Source organism: Corvus moneduloides, chromosome Z (genome assembly GCF_009650955.1).
Source record: "Corvus moneduloides isolate bCorMon1 chromosome Z, bCorMon1.pri, whole genome shotgun sequence".
NCBI lineage: Eukaryota > Metazoa > Chordata > Aves > Passeriformes > Corvidae > Corvus > Corvus moneduloides.
Window position 1 is genome coordinate 22,422,347 of NC_045511.1, and position 16,641 is coordinate 22,438,987.

General features: G+C 43.0%; 1 protein-coding gene across 4 annotated transcripts in view; it reads right to left on the minus strand.

The window, feature by feature from the left end:
- The window catches only part of ST8SIA5 (ST8 alpha-N-acetyl-neuraminide alpha-2,8-sialyltransferase 5), a 68,728-nt gene extending 52,554 nt beyond the window's left edge, over nt 1-16,174 (minus strand). For 2 of the 4 annotated variants that reach the window (XM_032095979.1, XM_032095974.1), the window contains exon 1: nt 15,991-16,174. In XM_032095979.1, the coding sequence (XP_031951870.1) occupies nt 15,991-16,001 (11 nt within the window). In that variant the 5' untranslated portion in view covers nt 16,002-16,174. Of the gene's footprint in view, nt 1-9,776; nt 9,800-15,990 lie in introns of those variants that run through there. The other 2 variants (XM_032095980.1, XM_032095976.1) reach the window with 2 other exon arrangements.
- Nucleotides 16,175-16,641: the final 467 nt, after the last annotated feature.

Here is a 16,641-nt window from a genome sequence, read left to right on the forward strand (position 1 = left end):
TTGCAAACCAGTGCTAAACCCAGACAACCATGGTCCATTTTGCTGCCAAACAACTTTGAGAGTCTCAAGGGTAGTGCCACCCACACAGATGGAGAAACTCCATCCATAGGCAGGGCCTGGATCACCCCTGGCCTCTGCCAGAAGCTTGGCCTTTTACAGCACCATTACAGGCAGTGCTGGCATGGGCAGGGAGATGGACAGCCACAGCCAAAAGGGTGTTTGAGCATCTTCCTCCTCTCGTAATGTTGGGAGTTAAATGAAAATCCTTGTTTGGCTCGACTGCAAATGACTTGTCCAGGGCTATGATTCAAGTAGAGATTTACAGTGAGATCTTAAACTCAGCCTGGTCTAGTTGAAGGTGCCCCTGCACATGGCAGGGGTTGAAACAAGATGGTCTTTAAGGTCCTTTCCAACCCAAGTTGTGATTCTATGATTTATGATGACCCCACTGATGTTAGATATATTTCAACTAATTCCAGTGCTGTATTCCACATATTTCTCTCTAGAACAGAACCATCAGTCAATCCATCAGTCAGAAAATTTTCCACTTTTGTGCACGGTCTTTGGTGGTGGTGTTGACCTCTTGCTGGAGACCCTGCAACATGCATTCATGTAAATAGCTGAGTACAGTCAGTTGGAGGTGATTTTTTTCTCTAATAACCTAAAATGGGGAAGACAGAGTGGTAGTTTATCCACAGCCAATATTAACATCCAACACCATATGTCCTACAGGATCCAGTGCTCTGCAAGCAGATATTAAGGAAATGCCTTTGACAGGGAGAGACATCCCCAGAAGAGTGGGGATGAGGAGAGGGAAGCACAGCATGGCATTCAGCCAGAATAGGGTTTGGTTTTTTTTCCCCGAACATTCCCATCAGCATCACCTTTATTTAAACTTCACTTTCAATCAGCTTTTTTATTTTCTTCCAGGTGTATCCAGCAGCTCCTCTGGAGCTAAGAAATTTGTGTGTGGGTTTTCTTTCACGCACTGTGGGTAGGAAGGTATGTGGGAACTATAATTCAGTCACTCTAAATCACATGCAGCTGAAGCTTGAAAGAAAAATAATAATAAATGTTTCAGATTGTCAGGCTCAGTGCAATTCTCAATCAATTAAAGCTTATTTTAGCACCAGGGCAGTTTATTTTTATAATGTTCTCCTGGCATTTTGATGCTTTCATGTTACCATGTAGCTAAAAGGTCTTGCTGGGAACAAATTACTCTTGGTAAAGCATTTTCTAAACTGCAATTTTAGTTTCCATCGATAATAAATAATATTCACAAGAGCAAACAGCAGCAAGAAAAGGGCTACTGGCAGTGAGAGAGAAAGGTATTGGACCTGGGTGAAGAAGGAAGATAAACCTAGGGCTCAAGCACAGTAAAACCACAGTTGTCTGGGCTCAGAGTCTGCCAAAGTATTCTTCAATGCATACGACTTCCAAATGTAATTCAGTGTGTTGAGACATTAAACAGTGAAAGTCACCCTTGAAGGCATTTCTGCACCAGCTTTCTGCTCCTTTTCATGAACAGTTAAAATTAAATACTGTGTCTGCATTTAGATCTGCATTTCGTGTTGTTATCATGGTTCCCCTTTCACATATATGGATCACCCAAATCAGAACTTCTCTTTTGCTGCACTTGAGAATTTGAACCAGTGTCAGATTCACTTGGAAGGTTTCAGAGGTTCAAAAGTTGCTTAATTGATGAGGACAGCTCTTCCCTGATGCGGCAACAAAAGCCATAACTAGTAGTGTTTGTGGGTCCTTGCAGTGCATGGAAGCAGCTGCAAACAAGAACAATGCTGCGATTTCACCTCCGCTGGAATCACAGACAAAATATTTGTTTAATAAGAGGGGCAATAATCACAATAAGTTGTTTTTTTTTTTTTTTTTTTCCACTGTGGCAAAGATATTAGGGAGGATATATCCTAAACTGTTGCACACTGTCATTATAAACTGATTCAACTTTTGCTCTAAGCTTTACCAGGCAAGGGAATTAAAAGCAAAGTGGAAAGGGTGTATGAAGAATGTCCCTTACTCCTTTTTAATTTACAGATTTCTAGCCTCCTAGTTGCTCTTGCTTTTCCTCCTTGGAGCCATCCCTCACAATATACTGCTCCAGGTAGAGGTTTTCTGTTTTCCTTTCCCAATCGGAAAAATACACCATATCAAACACTAAATAATAGGAAAATCAAGTCCTTCCAGCACATGAGAGAGCTATGGCAGGGTCATCAGCTCCCCTCTGGCAGCTCATGCTCAGGTGCTATCCCCTCACCTCGGATACCACTACAGGTTTGGCTCAGAAATCCAAGGAAGCTGCAGTTCAGATCTGTACATTCAGCATCCTTCTGGGCAAAGGAAGGACAAACCATTTTCCCTCAGCACGTCTCCTTCCAGTTGATGAAGCAGAACCAGCTGGCACTGCAAAAATCAGTGTTTTCACAACAAACACTGTACTGTGACACATGACCTTAGCTAAGACAGTCAGCATAGGAATACACACCTTGCTCTGGGCCACACACCTGGCAAATCCCTGCAAGCTCTGATCAGCCCTACACAGAGCACAGTTCCAGACTTGAGTTAACCAGCTGCTGCCTGGAACGAGCAGATCACCTCCACTAAAATAAGCAGAAAAGCCATTAACTCTGCATTCTATATCCAGTGCCTGTCCTTGCAATCTCCACTCTCCCATCACAACACATCTGTGCTCCAGAACTTAATGTGTTCCTGTTAACAGTTTTATCTCCCCAGCAACTAGAGAAAAGTTACACAGCTGCAAAAAGTTATAGTTCAATATCCATCCAAGGTGATTTCAAATGACAGCTCTAAGTGTTTCATACCCCACTGGCTTTAATAGGTTACTATTATTAAATGTAAAAGTTTCAATTAAAAAATCATTAATTTTTTTTGTACTTTTGTGGAACTATCCAGTCTTTTTTTCCATGTAAAACCCCAAACTTCCCCCCAGCATGCCAAAAACCTAGTCCATATTTATCCTCATTGGAGTGGGGACAACAGCCTTAACTATCATTTGCTAATTAGCTGTAGGTTTGGGCTCAGCTCCATGTTTTACCAGGCTTCCTTCCTGACTTCAGGCACAGCTGCAGCACAGTACTGAGATCTCCAGGCTGGCTTGGCAAGGTAGGACAGGACTTCTCTGATAGCGTGGCTGCTTTCAGCACTTGAACTGTGACATCTGCATGCTGAGGGGGAGTCATCTGCCACTTAGTCAGCTCACCCCACACTCCACATACAGCGCAGGTGGATGCTTTGCCCTCCTCAGCATCTCTTCCCTCATTTCTGAACCAGCAATCATAGCATTTCCTGGCCTGGCAGGTGTACTGCAGAAGGAACAAGGACAAATTTCCACTTACTGCTTAAAGGCAAAAAAAATAAAATAACCCCACTGCCTTTTAATATATGATTTTGCCAGTTTAAGATCCTAAGATCTTGCTCTTGCAAGAGTAGGATCCACCTGATCCTGAGCACAGGATCCACTTCCCTACGCAATCCCATCTTCAACTCCTTGACATGCCTGCTGAAGATAGGCAAGTATCATACACAGCCCATGGAAACCAGGAAATCTTGGTGTTCATAGCACTGAACAGAGATGCACCTGACTCTCACCATCAATGAATGTGCCTACATTCACCAAAACCCTCCAGGCACCCAGCTGAGACTGAGTTAACATACTCCATAGAGAAAAACAGCTCTTTTAATCCCAAAGTGTCCCAAACATATGTCAAATGCGTCACATCCCAAAAACACCTTTTTCTTTCCTGAGTATAGCAGGAGCCTTGGATGACCATTTCAGCTGCAGGTGGGATGGCAAGAGGGCCAAGTGTGAAAACAGCAAGGAAACAAGCTGATGTCAGGTAAATAACATTAGGAAGTGAGCTATGATTGTTTTCCCCTTGATATTTAATCCACTGAAAGTGCCAGTCTTAAATCCAGCAAATGCCACTGAAAATCACATTTCCTGCAGCCACCTACCATGAAGGGGGACAAAGCTGCAGAATTTTACCCAGATTTCCACTTTTACTCTGGTTCTCCTGCTTCTCTCCCATAGCTACTGTAGATGATCATCAGCAAATGAATAAAACTTACTTCATGCGAATGGAACAACCTGTGCCAGTTTTGCTGCTGGCATTCTGTCCACATGACTAGCACTCTCCTTTGCTAACCCTTCTTCCTACTTCTGCTGTTAACCCTCCACTCACAGACGAAAGGAAAACAAAGCAAACCTTGGGTACTTCTTCCCCCTCAGTGATATCAAAAAATTAGCCGGGATGAGGAGAAGGGGGGTGTTACATTTCCAGACAACGTAAGAGAATCAGATACTTCAAAATAACAGGTCTCCAAGAACTGGAAGATTTTTAAAAGCAAGGAAAATGAAATAATTTGAAACTATAAAAAGGAAATGCCCAGTTATACAGAAAGTAGCTTTTGGACCTCCCTGTCACAAGGCAAAATACTTAGATTCAAGAACTCCTCTGATGATCCATGAAAAGATCACTGACAGCTTCACAGACTGCATGCAAACACCTCAAAATCACTGTGTGAGCCACTCATACTTCCCTCAGCTCAGCTATTCTGTATTCATCTGCCAAGAAGGTGAGAGACAGGGACAGCTTGCATGACCTGAAGCATTTATTATTCAATATTATTCCATATTTTCATGTTCTTCAGTAAGATGCCCGACCTCCAGGTTACCCCACAGGGATGACAGGGAATGACGACAGGAATATAAAATGAAAAAATACTAATATTTGCGTAATTTGGCCCCCTGGATGAAATCTCAGAATGAAATCAGAGGATCTAAAGATTATTAAGAGAGTCTGCCCTGGTTTTTAGGTTTATTTCACCCTTTGGCCATCTCACTTGGCTGCAGAATAATATCATCTGCTGTGGCAATAACAAACACAGTTTGCTGGAGCTAAAGTTCCTGGTACACTACTTTATTTGCCTTGAACACTTCCATAAAAGGAGTTAGAATGCCTGCAAAAGAAATCTTCATTTATTGCACCATTTGAAGGCTAGCAGAGAATCCCTCAAACAACAAGCAGCTAACAACTGGGTAAATGCCAGATTTCACTGAGTTGCGCCAGGGATGTATTTGGCCATGTATTTTTTGTTTGTGCATCCCCCGTAAAGTTGAATCATCAGGCAAATTCTGCTTAATCAGAGCCTGAGCCAGTACACACTTAAATCAATGAGAGGCAATCTTGATTTCCAGGGGAGGAATGGGAATCTAAATCACTTTATTATCAACTCAGACTCACTTTTTTTTTTGTTCTCACAGCAAAATCTACTGCTCAAGTGGCTTTAACCTACCCCTGTTACCATCAGTAATAGAGATCCTTAATCCAGCAAGTGGCCAAGCACCACCCACAAGCTTTTAAAACCCCAGGGAAAGCTTAGAGCAACCCTGGGAAGCATCCAATACCATACTGGACTGATAAGTAGAATAGCTATTTCAAGCTCTTTTCCTTATTTGTTACCATCCCAGATAAAAAGGCATTAACTAATTATTTTAATTGCACTTTTTGTAGTATTTCTCATGGGACCTGGACTGCAGCTGCCTCAGCTTGATCCCGTCTGGCTGGGGGATGGGATGCTATTATAAAATGTGTTTTCTCCAGAGTGAATGGGGCTTTTTGCTGCAGCTGTCTGTATCGAGGTGGGGGAGCTCTTGGAACAGGTGTGTGGCACAGAAATGCACTCTGGTTTGGAACTACCTAATAGACTCCAGCAGGAAAACTTCAGCTCCACAGGAGCAAATCCAGTTGAAATCCAACCCCTCCTTTTTTGGTGGGGAGGATACAATGATTACTTTTAAAAGAACAAACACCTTTGTGGGACTGATGCCTTGGAAAGGTATTTATGTGGTTTTTTTCAACCAGAATTTTCTTAGTTTCTGGGGGCAAAATGTTGCAACGGTTTGGAAGAGTCATGATCTCACAGGCAATGAATTATCTGCAACAAGTTTCAGATCACTTATGGAAAAATATGCTGTTAGGAATGGAGCGAAGGAAAACACCTCCACAGAAACCTGATTAATCAAGTACAATTGGCAGCAAGCACAAGAGACTGTGCTCTTTAGAAGATATTTTTTAGTGCAGGTGAGTTTCTGCTCCCTTCCAAGTGACGTTGTCCCGTTTTCCCTGCTCCCATTCCTGTTTCAGGCCTGGTGGAACTGTTGGTGTCTCAAACCCCACACTCATTTTGCTTGGGCTCCACTCTTTTACAGATGCTTGGTGAGAGGTAAGAGAGGAAGGTAATTGGAATTTCCATTGGTTCCAACCAGGTTATCACTGTTAAAAATCTGGGTTTCCTTCTGAAAATCCTGCTCAGGTTAAAGATGAGTTACATCAGTATCAGAGGCACTGAGGTGGGTGTAAGACATTCCCAGGAGCTGGTCAGATCCTGTTTTGCAAAGGTTCCATGGTATCATCCTGTTCTAAACTTGCTACTGGAACATCTTTGTTCAGGGTGGACTGGGGGGGGTGGTGTTTCCCCCCATCATAGTCAGAATGTGATAACCAGAAATGGACATGACTCCTTCTCCGTGATGGATGTTAGGGAGTTAACTTTCCCTTCTTTGTTATTTTAGTTCATTTTCTGAAAATAACAGATATGCCCAGAGACCACAAGAGGAGCTTTGGGAAATATTGCTGTTTTTTTCACTAAACAAATCCTGACAAGTCGAACATCCAAAGTACAGCAGCTCCCTTCCCCTCTCTGACCTTTGCCTCTCAGCTTGGGGAGGTTGTCAAAGGCCTCTCCTCCTCCCCTCACAATTTCTGCGTCTGCAGCCTGGTCTGTGCACTTGCTTGCAAGTTACCCCAGGGTAAAACAGCATCTCCTGACTCTGGAAGAGACTAAATTATATCGTTATATTATATTTTAGGTGCAGATAGGGTTTTCTTTGATTCTCGTACATCTGCACAGTTGCTTAATAAAAGTGCAGCATCTGGTCTAATGGGCACTAATTAAAAATAATAATAAAAAAATATATACCATTTTCTCAAACAGTTCCAACTAGCTGTTCCAGACTACATTATTTTATGGAAAAGTTCATGGTGTGCCAGGGCAGAATGGCTTTTTAATGAAGGAAACATGAAGCTGCATTATTACAAGCACTACATACTGGCTTAAACTGGAATATCAATGGAAAAATCAAACCTGTCCTGCTCTCAGCCACCTGTGTTTGTTATTGCACTGCTCCTCATCTTGTACAGCATTAGTGTTTGCATGGGGTTTCCATGACTAACAGAGAGGTAATCCAGTTTAGTGTAAACCCAGCAGGAAAATAATTTTAAAGGTTAGTTTTCAATGGATCAGTTTCCCAACACAAAAACAGACCCAAAAAACAGGAGAGAGGGTGTGTGGATGTTACACTGGAATTTGGAGATGAAGGGTGAGAAGGCTGGACACTTCTGGCAGTGGTGTTGCTTCCTGTCAGCTGAAAGTGTTTGCAGAGTGATGGCCTGAAAAAGTGACTTGTGGCATTCTCAAGAAAGCCCCACTGAAATCTTTGGAGAGCATCGCACCACATCTCTATTTTTGCACACCACGGGCTGGCTCTCCAACAAAGCCAGTCCACTTCAAGTCGGCAGGAGGACAAAGAAGTGTCACAAAAGTGTCCAGGACAGAAAGCCCAAGACCAGCGTAGAGATGTAAGATTTTAAGCACAGGAGAGCTGCTGCTGCGCTGTGTCCCCTCGGGATGGGCATGTGGGGAGGGAGGTGCAGGGGCTGTGCTGGGCTGGATGTTGTGTAACAGAGCTGGATGTTGTATAGCTGCTCGTGGGCAATTATGTACAAAGTCACAACAGTGATGCTAGAAAGCTCCAGGCATCTTCACCAGAATTTGCTGGCCATTAATCCAGCAGAAGGCTGCTAATGGCATCTGATGGCTTTCTTTGTGCGACTGCTACTTAAGGCCACTCTGAAGGGCACAAACTCTTCCCTATTATAGAATGTGGGATTCAGGCAAAATGATGACTCTGAGTTTCAGAGGATGAGTTCTCAACATGACAATAAGCTAACGAGATGTGAACTTTATTTTTTAAGCCTTCAACCGTGAATTGGAAAGGAATCAACTCTTGAAAAGGAAGGATCTCTGATCAAAAATGAAATATCATGTAGTTAGAGGGGGTGAAAAATTCGTCCATGACATTCCATTACTGAAAACCCTTAGAACAACACTGATTATGAGCCTTACCCACTGCAAAGCTCTATTGCACTGCAGCTCCTGCGTGTCCACCCAGCATCCCTTCACAGGGAAAAGTGCACAGCATCCCCTGGGAAGTCCAGGGCATGCCAGCGTGCAGCAGAGATTTTTAATATGGGTCAGAAAGAGATGTTCCAGCAAAGGAAAACAGGCAGACAGAGGTGTTCTTCACTTCTTCCATGCAAAGAGAGCCCCTAGAGTAGGCCCAGGGGAAGATGACACAGATGATGAAAGGACTGGAGCATCTCCTGTGAGGAAAGGCTGAGGGAGCTGGGGCTGCTCAGCCTCGAGAGGAGCCCCAGCTGAGAGGGGCCCTCAGCCCTGGGTGTCCCTGGCTGCAGGGAGGGCTCAGGGCAGGGCCCAGGCTCTGCTCCGGGGCCCGGCAGTGGCACCAGAGCACCGGGCAGGGCCTGAGCCCAGGAATTCCCCTGCACAGGAATTCCCTGGGCAGCGACAGAGCCCTGAACAGAGAGGGTGTGGAGCTTCCCTTCCTGGGGATATTTCAGTCCCTTCTGGACACACTCCTGTGCCCTGTGCTCTGGGATGGCCCTCCTGGAGCAGGGAGGTGGCACCAGACGTAACCCCCTCTGGTCCCTTCCAACCTTATCAGGTCTGGGATTCTGGGATCCTGTGAAAGAGAGAACCAGATCCATCAGGTCCAGCTGGGCAAACTTTCAACATCCAGAACTGGTATCAAGCTTATGAGCCTTTCAGTCCCTCTTTGGGCTGAAGGACCTTTAGTGTGGTTATGCAATGGCCAGTCCTGGCTATGACAACTTATTATGATTTGTTCCTGCCCAGCAAAAATAAGACACATAATTCATTGTGTGGCTCGGAAAGGGCTCACACAGCAATGCACAGCCACTGACTGTGAGCACTGCCCAAGAGCTGACCTCACGTCAGGGGGCAATAGATCTTTCTGAGAGTCTGGACAGTCATCTGTTATGAGCAAAAGCAGAGCCCAGCTACTGATAGAGGCAAGGACTCTGCTTATCTTGATACTCAGGCAGCTCCTTCCACCCTCAAGGAAAGAGATCACCTGATTCAGGAAGGATGGTGAGCATCATTTCAGTTAGCAAAGAGATGTAGCTTCCCTGTACCTAAGGACAGTGATGTCAAAATTGTGTCACTCAGCAAGTGTCCCACTGCCTGCCTTCCTGCCTGTCCCCAGGAGGGACTAAGCCAGAAGCCCAGCACGATCCCTCCTGTCCTGCATAAGGAAAACTCAGCGGGAGAAGCCGGAAGAGGACAAGAGGGTACCTGGGAGTCAGAGGCACAACCACGAACCAGCCAGACTGAAAAATCCCCCATCCTCTGGAACTGCTCCAGCGCAGGACAAGGCTAGGAATAATGACTCAGCTCTGTCCAGATCTCTTAAAAACACACTGAAAACACATTCTAAATCACCTATAGAATGGTGGGATTTATGCAGGCTAGTGAATATCTAGAGGGAAATTTAACCAGCCTGTACAGCAAGTGAGTCAAATGCAGTTTTTCATTTGGCTTGTAGTCAAAAGAAGATCAAATTATGTACCAAATCCTACCTTCACAAGTACACAGGACAGCAGTGTGGTTGAGAGCAGAATTTGATTGGAATAAAAGGAGTGAACTGGCCATTTCAATCCCTGCTGTGAGCATTCCTGATTAACACCAGCTGATAGTTTTAGAATAGTAGGTCTGAGGATTAAAGTATTATGTAGGCTGAAAACATTACGTCACGTCCCTAAAATTACTTCTCTGTGTATCATTTAATACTCTGCATTCTCTTAGCTTCAACCCTTAGGTCCTCATTCACTAATGAGAATCTCCACCTCAAATCCAGTTAGGGTTACTCACTCACTCTCAGAGGCTTCTATAAGAGATTTTGCCTCCAACACTGTTTCATCATATTTTTTCATTTGTGCTCTTCAAATCCTACCTTAATGGTTTCCCTGGGAACCAGTGGAACATCCCATATGTAGATTAAGGAAAACTACAAGCCCTATTTTTGTTTTACACTGATAGTTCTTCATGCAAAATAGTAATGCAATGTCCACTCACTCAAATATCTAAACTGCAAATAATACATTAAACTATCAGACTACCTTCTGACAAAAAAAATATTGCATTAAAAAAAAAAGTACTCGGATCCTAAAGTTCACAATCGCAACATCCCCTCTTCACAGGTTCACCTTCCAGAGTTTAGGCAGCAGACTACTTTACCTGCCTCTGCTTTGTTTACTGCAAATAATGGGAACTAAATTTTCTGGATGTCACATTACACAGAAAGATTTAAAAAAAAAAAAAAAATCATAGTATATTAAAAGTGGCAAAAAATCTGATTAATGCTCTATCCTCATACCACTATTACATATACATCTAATCAAGGATATATTCTGTGCTTTTTCTGATCTGAAATTTATAAAAAATTAAGTCCAGCTTGAAATGTGCCCTGGGACCCTTCAGAACATGACTGTGGTGCACAAAAGCCAGAATTCTTCTGATGGAATGTTAGCTCTCTCAGTGATAGATCTGTAGAAAAGCTGTTCAGAAGACACATGCTATAAACAGCAGAGGAGAGCAGACATCTCTGGAAAAGTTCATTGCTTTTTAAGGCATCCAGTCAGGCAAATCAGCCCTTGGGTGTGCTTGTGTCTCCTCATTGACTACGGAAAGCGCTTAAATGGCCAGTTTAGATATGGACAACAGGTCAATGGAGAGGATTCTGCCCCTCTACCCCACTCAGGTGAGACCCCACCTGCAGAGCTGCTCCAGCCCTGGGGAACAACAGCACAAGGACCTGGAGCTGCTGCAGCCAATCCAGAGGAGGCCACGGAGCTGCTCCAGGGCTGGAGCCCCTCTGCTCTGCAGCCAGCCTGGGACAGCTGAGGGTGTTCAGCTGCACAAGAGAAGGCTCCAGGGAGAGCTCAGAGCCCCTGGCAGGGCCTAAAGGGGCTGATAAAAAAGATGAAGGGCAACTTTTACAAGGACAGATAGTGACAGGACAAGGGGAATGGTTTTAAACTAAAAGAAGAGCAATTTAGATGGGATGTTAGGAAGATACTCTATTTTATTTAGTTTTAATCTCACTTAGTTGTTGTAAAGAAGCAAGAGCTCTCAACTCATCACAGAATCCCAGAATGGCTGGGTCCCAATGGACTTTAAAGCTCATCCCGTTCCACCCCCTGCCATGGGCAGCAACACCTTCCACTATCCCAGGCTGCTCCAAGCCCCATCCAACCTGGCCTTGGACACTTCCAGGGATCCAGGGGCAGTCACAGCTGCTCTGGGCACCCTGTGCCAGGGCCTCAGCATCTTCACAGTCAGGAATTCCTTCCTAACATCCTATCTGAATCCACCCCTGCCACAGGCAGGGACAATTTATTGAAGGCAGGAGATTCTGGTGATCCTCTATTCCTACTCCATGTCATTTGGAGAAGGCCCACCCTGGAACTGTGGCAGTTTGCTCAGAGCCTTCTCCAGTGAAGGTCTGAGTATCTCCAAGGAATTTCCACAGTTCCTCCCAGCAGCCTCTTGTAATGTTGAATGAATGCTCCCAGGAGTCCACTTAATAAATTTGCCTTGAAATTCCACAAAACTTCAGTAATTTGTGTAAGGACGGATTTTCTTTCCTTCTATCCATTTAGTGCTGCCAAAAATTAATCAACAGTGAAAAAATCATATAAAAAATAGTTTGATTTGTGGACCAGAAAATCTGGTGAGTTTTGTGGTCTGTGACCATGAGCAATTTGCTTTCAGCCCTAAGTAAACTTTTTTTTTTTTTTTTTTGGTCAGAAAATGAAAAGTGCTGCAGATTAGATTAATTTACTTAACTTATTATACCTCTCACTCTGTTCCAAGCTTTAAGAATTATGAAAAGCTTAGGTAAAAAGCTAAGGAGCCAAGTCACTTGTGCTGAGCTCAATCTTTTTTTGCAAATAACAACAATCCTGGGGGTTTTTTTGGTGATTTTAATTCCAGAGTATAGGCCACCAGAAGCTGTGAATTACTCCAACATATAACACAGCAGTATTTTTTGGTTTCAACATTAATAAAACCTTCCTGCCAAACAGATCTACTGAGGTGTGAAGTGGACAGGCATCTACGCTGCTTTGAACCTGCTCTTTGAAACTGATATTTTTCTTACTAGCTGCCTGACTGGGAAATGCATCACTTTCAGCTGCAGGTCTAGGAAGCTGCCCATGCTAAGAAAATTCCACCAGCTGTTACGTTACTTCCAAAATTCAGTTATCATTGAACTTGAAGTTCTTAGCCCATATGTGGTTACCTTTACACCAGTAAGTACAAACATATACATCCACTAAAACTGAATAATACCTACTTTTCTGTTCAGAACAGAAAGTTGCATGTTTGAAATGCCATAAATTACGTGACTTTAGCAAGGATGGATTATTGATAGGAAAAATTACTAGGACACTGAAAAATAAATCAGAATTTAAATCTTAAAAGTAATGGAATTTGGGAATTAACTGTAAAATGAGTATTGCTGAAAAATAAGAAAGCTCTTTAAAAGACAGCAGTTGATAGTTTGGGAGCTACAAAATATTGACAGCTTGCCAGGATCACATGGAACATACAGTCCCTCCAACAAAGCTGATCACACATAATTTTTACTTGCAAAATCACGTACAGGATATTGACAAGAGTAGCAGCAAAACAGAATTGATAACTGAGCACACAGTTCTCACATTGCCAGGAAAAACAGGTCAACAGCTATTTCCTTCTGAGATTTCAAGCTGGGATATATATAACTGAGTTCACAAACCAGAAATGCTCATCTGCCCAGTCTTAGAGGTCCAAAAAGTGGCATTTTGCTGAAACCACACGAGTAGCTAAGAACACCAAAAATACTATCAGAGTTTAAACTTATCACACCAGAACTTCAGACTTTAAAGGTCAAAGACATTAGTGTGAGATTTCACTTCAGAAGATGTACTTCTCTTCCTGTTCTTGGAAAAGGGGGCTGGAAGCTCCTCGGTGGCTCCACATCCTTGCTAGTAAGACCCAGTGACTCAGTGAGATTATTACTGAGGTGGAGTTTTTGTACTAATTAAAGATAATTTTCCTAACAGAGACTGCATTGACAGTTATAATCAATAAATTTATATATCTTACAGCATGTCTTAATCCCAAATAGCAAGAATCACATTCTTGAGAGTTTTGTAAGGCAAATGCATCCAACTTCTTTGGGAAATAATTGGAAAGTTAATAAATGAACACTAAGGGTTAGAACTGATGATGATGATGATGTGTAAACACAATAAACAGTCATTTTCCTGTTCTGTGACTCTGAATCCCATTAGAGCAATTCACCTGTCCTGCATCACCTCCTCTGGCTCACTCTTTCCCAGAAATGAACTATTGATTACACCTCTAGTCTGTCACTTTCAGTGACCTAGCAAGCCTCCCATGCACCAATTTAAAAAACAGTTTCCAAGTAAAAGCTGTTTGGAAGAGGAGGCAGACGTAAATTCATCAAACTCAACAAAAAAGGGGTTATTCTAATTCAACCCTATAACAATATGGTCTATAGAACCAAAGCTCTATCTGGGAACTTTGCAACAACTTGAGATTGTCCCTCTCTCCATGCATGGCTCCCCAGAATGAACAGTTGATTTATTTAATGAGACAGCCTGTTTTCCATTTTTCCAAGTTTTTTTCCCATATAAATCCGGGGGTTCTGAGGATCCTAGGTGCATCTACTTCAACGTATTCACTGTAGTCAGTGACAGCTCTGTTGCTATCACACAACCTTTTAATGAAAATTCCCTGGATCTTGGGAAACTTGGTATTTTCAAAGCACCTCCATATCCTGTGAGGGAAGATGCTATATAAATGCAAATCCTGACTATTCCCATTTTATCACTTTTCCTCACAAGAAAGCACCGCTGGTTTTCAATACTTTATAAAAACACTTATGCCTGAAGTGGACTCCTAAAAATAAGTTAATATTAAAGTAAACATAATAACAGCCAAGAATAAAATCACTCTGCAAAAGCAGAGATTTAGATTTGGAGGAAACCAAAACAGGTGGTCTAAAATCCCTGTAGTCCTTGAACAGTTTAATCCAAAATAGTTGCAGTTTTTCAAAACCACAATTCATATACCTATTGATTTGCTCTAGAAATACTAGAATTATTCTAGAAACAGGTTTAGGTGCTTCTGTATGTTCATCCTAAACCAAGCTTATTTTGGCTCTGTCTAAAATTTGGATCATTTTTGAGCAAAAATCGACTTGTTTGGTTACTGTTAATTTAAAATACTATGCTTAATTAGTCCATCAAATCTTTCAATCTGATTTACCTGTGGAAAAGTCGTTTTAGAAAGGAGCTATATGCAAAAAACCCTCCTGGCCAAACAGTGCTGAGCACAGGTCCAGTCGGTGGCTGGGGAGTAATTTTGTTCTTCAAAGCAAAGCTGTAATAGGCCGTGGGTGCTGCATCATCCCTCTGGAGTGCAATTAATTGCAATTACTGCAGCCTGTGTTTGTGGCTTCTGACTCCTGAAGGAATAGCTGAGTATTCTCTTTTTGCCCATGAAACAAGCTGCATTTTCTCTGTTGTGTTTTATCTGATCTGCTCCTTGCCCATCTTTTTTTTGGAATCTTGGCTTTTGTCTTTTTCTCTCTTCCGTGGTACCTCTGCACCCTTGAAAACCTGGCCTGCAATTAGAGTGTGTAATGCCAGAGAGGTGCAGTGCTGCTGTCAGCCTCTCCTGCACGTGATGGAAAGATTCATTACTCCAATCCCTCAGCAAACTGGTGGAAAGTGGATAATAGATCCTAGATAAGAGATTTACTTGAAACCGGAGAACAGTATCTTAAATCTCCTTCTCCAAGGACAGAGCCAGTGTCACATTCGTGGGGTCAAGTGCCAAGACGCAGGTTCCTTTTCCTCCCCTGTCCACCCCACACGGGATCATCTGCCCCGCTATTTTGTTTGATGGGGTCCCGCGTGACCTGCAGCCTCGCATACACCCTGAGCACTCATCCCTGAAAACTCATGCTCGTGCTCAAATGAACATTCCTTTGATTAACTTGGCAGCATCTGCACAGTGCTCAAATTCTATTCAGGTAGCACAGGAGAAAACACCCCGCAACCCCACAGAAGTCACGTTGAGGCAAATCATCTCTGAGTCAGATTAAATAGGATTTAATTTGACTTCTGATTTGTTTACACTTCATCACACAGCCAGTCTCCATTATGATCCCTCTTTATTTCCTACTTCTACAACTTCACACCATTCTCTTAACATATGAAACTATTATTAGAATTATTTAAGTACTCCAAGGTTTTTTGGCAACTCTGTTACCTGCAGGTGTTAGCAGCTTGCTAGAACATGTAAAGGAAGCAATCTGAAGTCCATGTGAAGTTCTGCAGATAATTGCAAGAGATCTTTAGGTTTCAATCCCCCCTCCCATAGCAAGCATGCATCTTACAGATGTGCCATGCCTGACTCTGAACTCCCACTTCCTGACATAACAAAGATATTTTACTTTGAAGAGAAAAATTACCATTTGAAAAAACCTAATTCCTTTGTGTTTGGAGTTGACTCACAGTTTTTAACCAAGCTTTCAGATTAATGCAGATCGCTGTGGAGCCAGGTTTCCTGTAAAGGCTTGCAGGAATGGATAGGAAACGTGCTGAGGCGAGAACAGCACATACCCTTTGCAAGAAACCCAGCCAGACCAGGAAAGCAGCAGCAACCAGGCGTTTTGCAATCAAATTGCCCCTTATTTTACTGTGATTACTTATTTACCTTCTACACATGCTGTGGCTGCCCTCCTGTTTTGCCAGGCTGCCCCTTTCTCTGTGTTTCTCCTCCACTGCCACTCATGGACTCCTGCTTCTCTCGCTCTTTGAATCACGGGCTGTCCCCCTCTCTCACCTCCCCGGATCGTCAAGCCGGATCCAGCCTTCACCTCTGCATCACAGGCAGCTTCCACCAATGCTGGATTTCAATTTCCTCCTGATGTCAAGTTTCAGCCCAGCCCACGGCTCTTGCATCACGAGCTGGAAAATCCTCCTCTGCTCCAGACTTTGTGAGGGATGTTTGCAGGAAAGCAGCAGTTTTATTCACTCTGTACTTTAGCCCCATTTCTGTTGCAGATTTTCTGTTTTATGTGACAAGAAGCAGCTGTTTGTGTTGGGGGAAGCCTCTTTCTTGAGCTAAATCCTTGCCTTTCCTCGAAACAGATCTTTCAGTTACTCCAGCAGCACTGAAATCTCCTGTAGTCAAGAAAACTTCTCTAAGGAACATTTCTTCTATCAGACTTTATTTTTATATCCATAAGAAACACTTAGACCATTTTTAAAAGGGCATTATTTATCTTCAAATAACATGATTCTAAATCTAAAAATTTTAAACCCATGCAACTTTTTAGGGCTATGAGTGCTAAAAAGGAGGGAA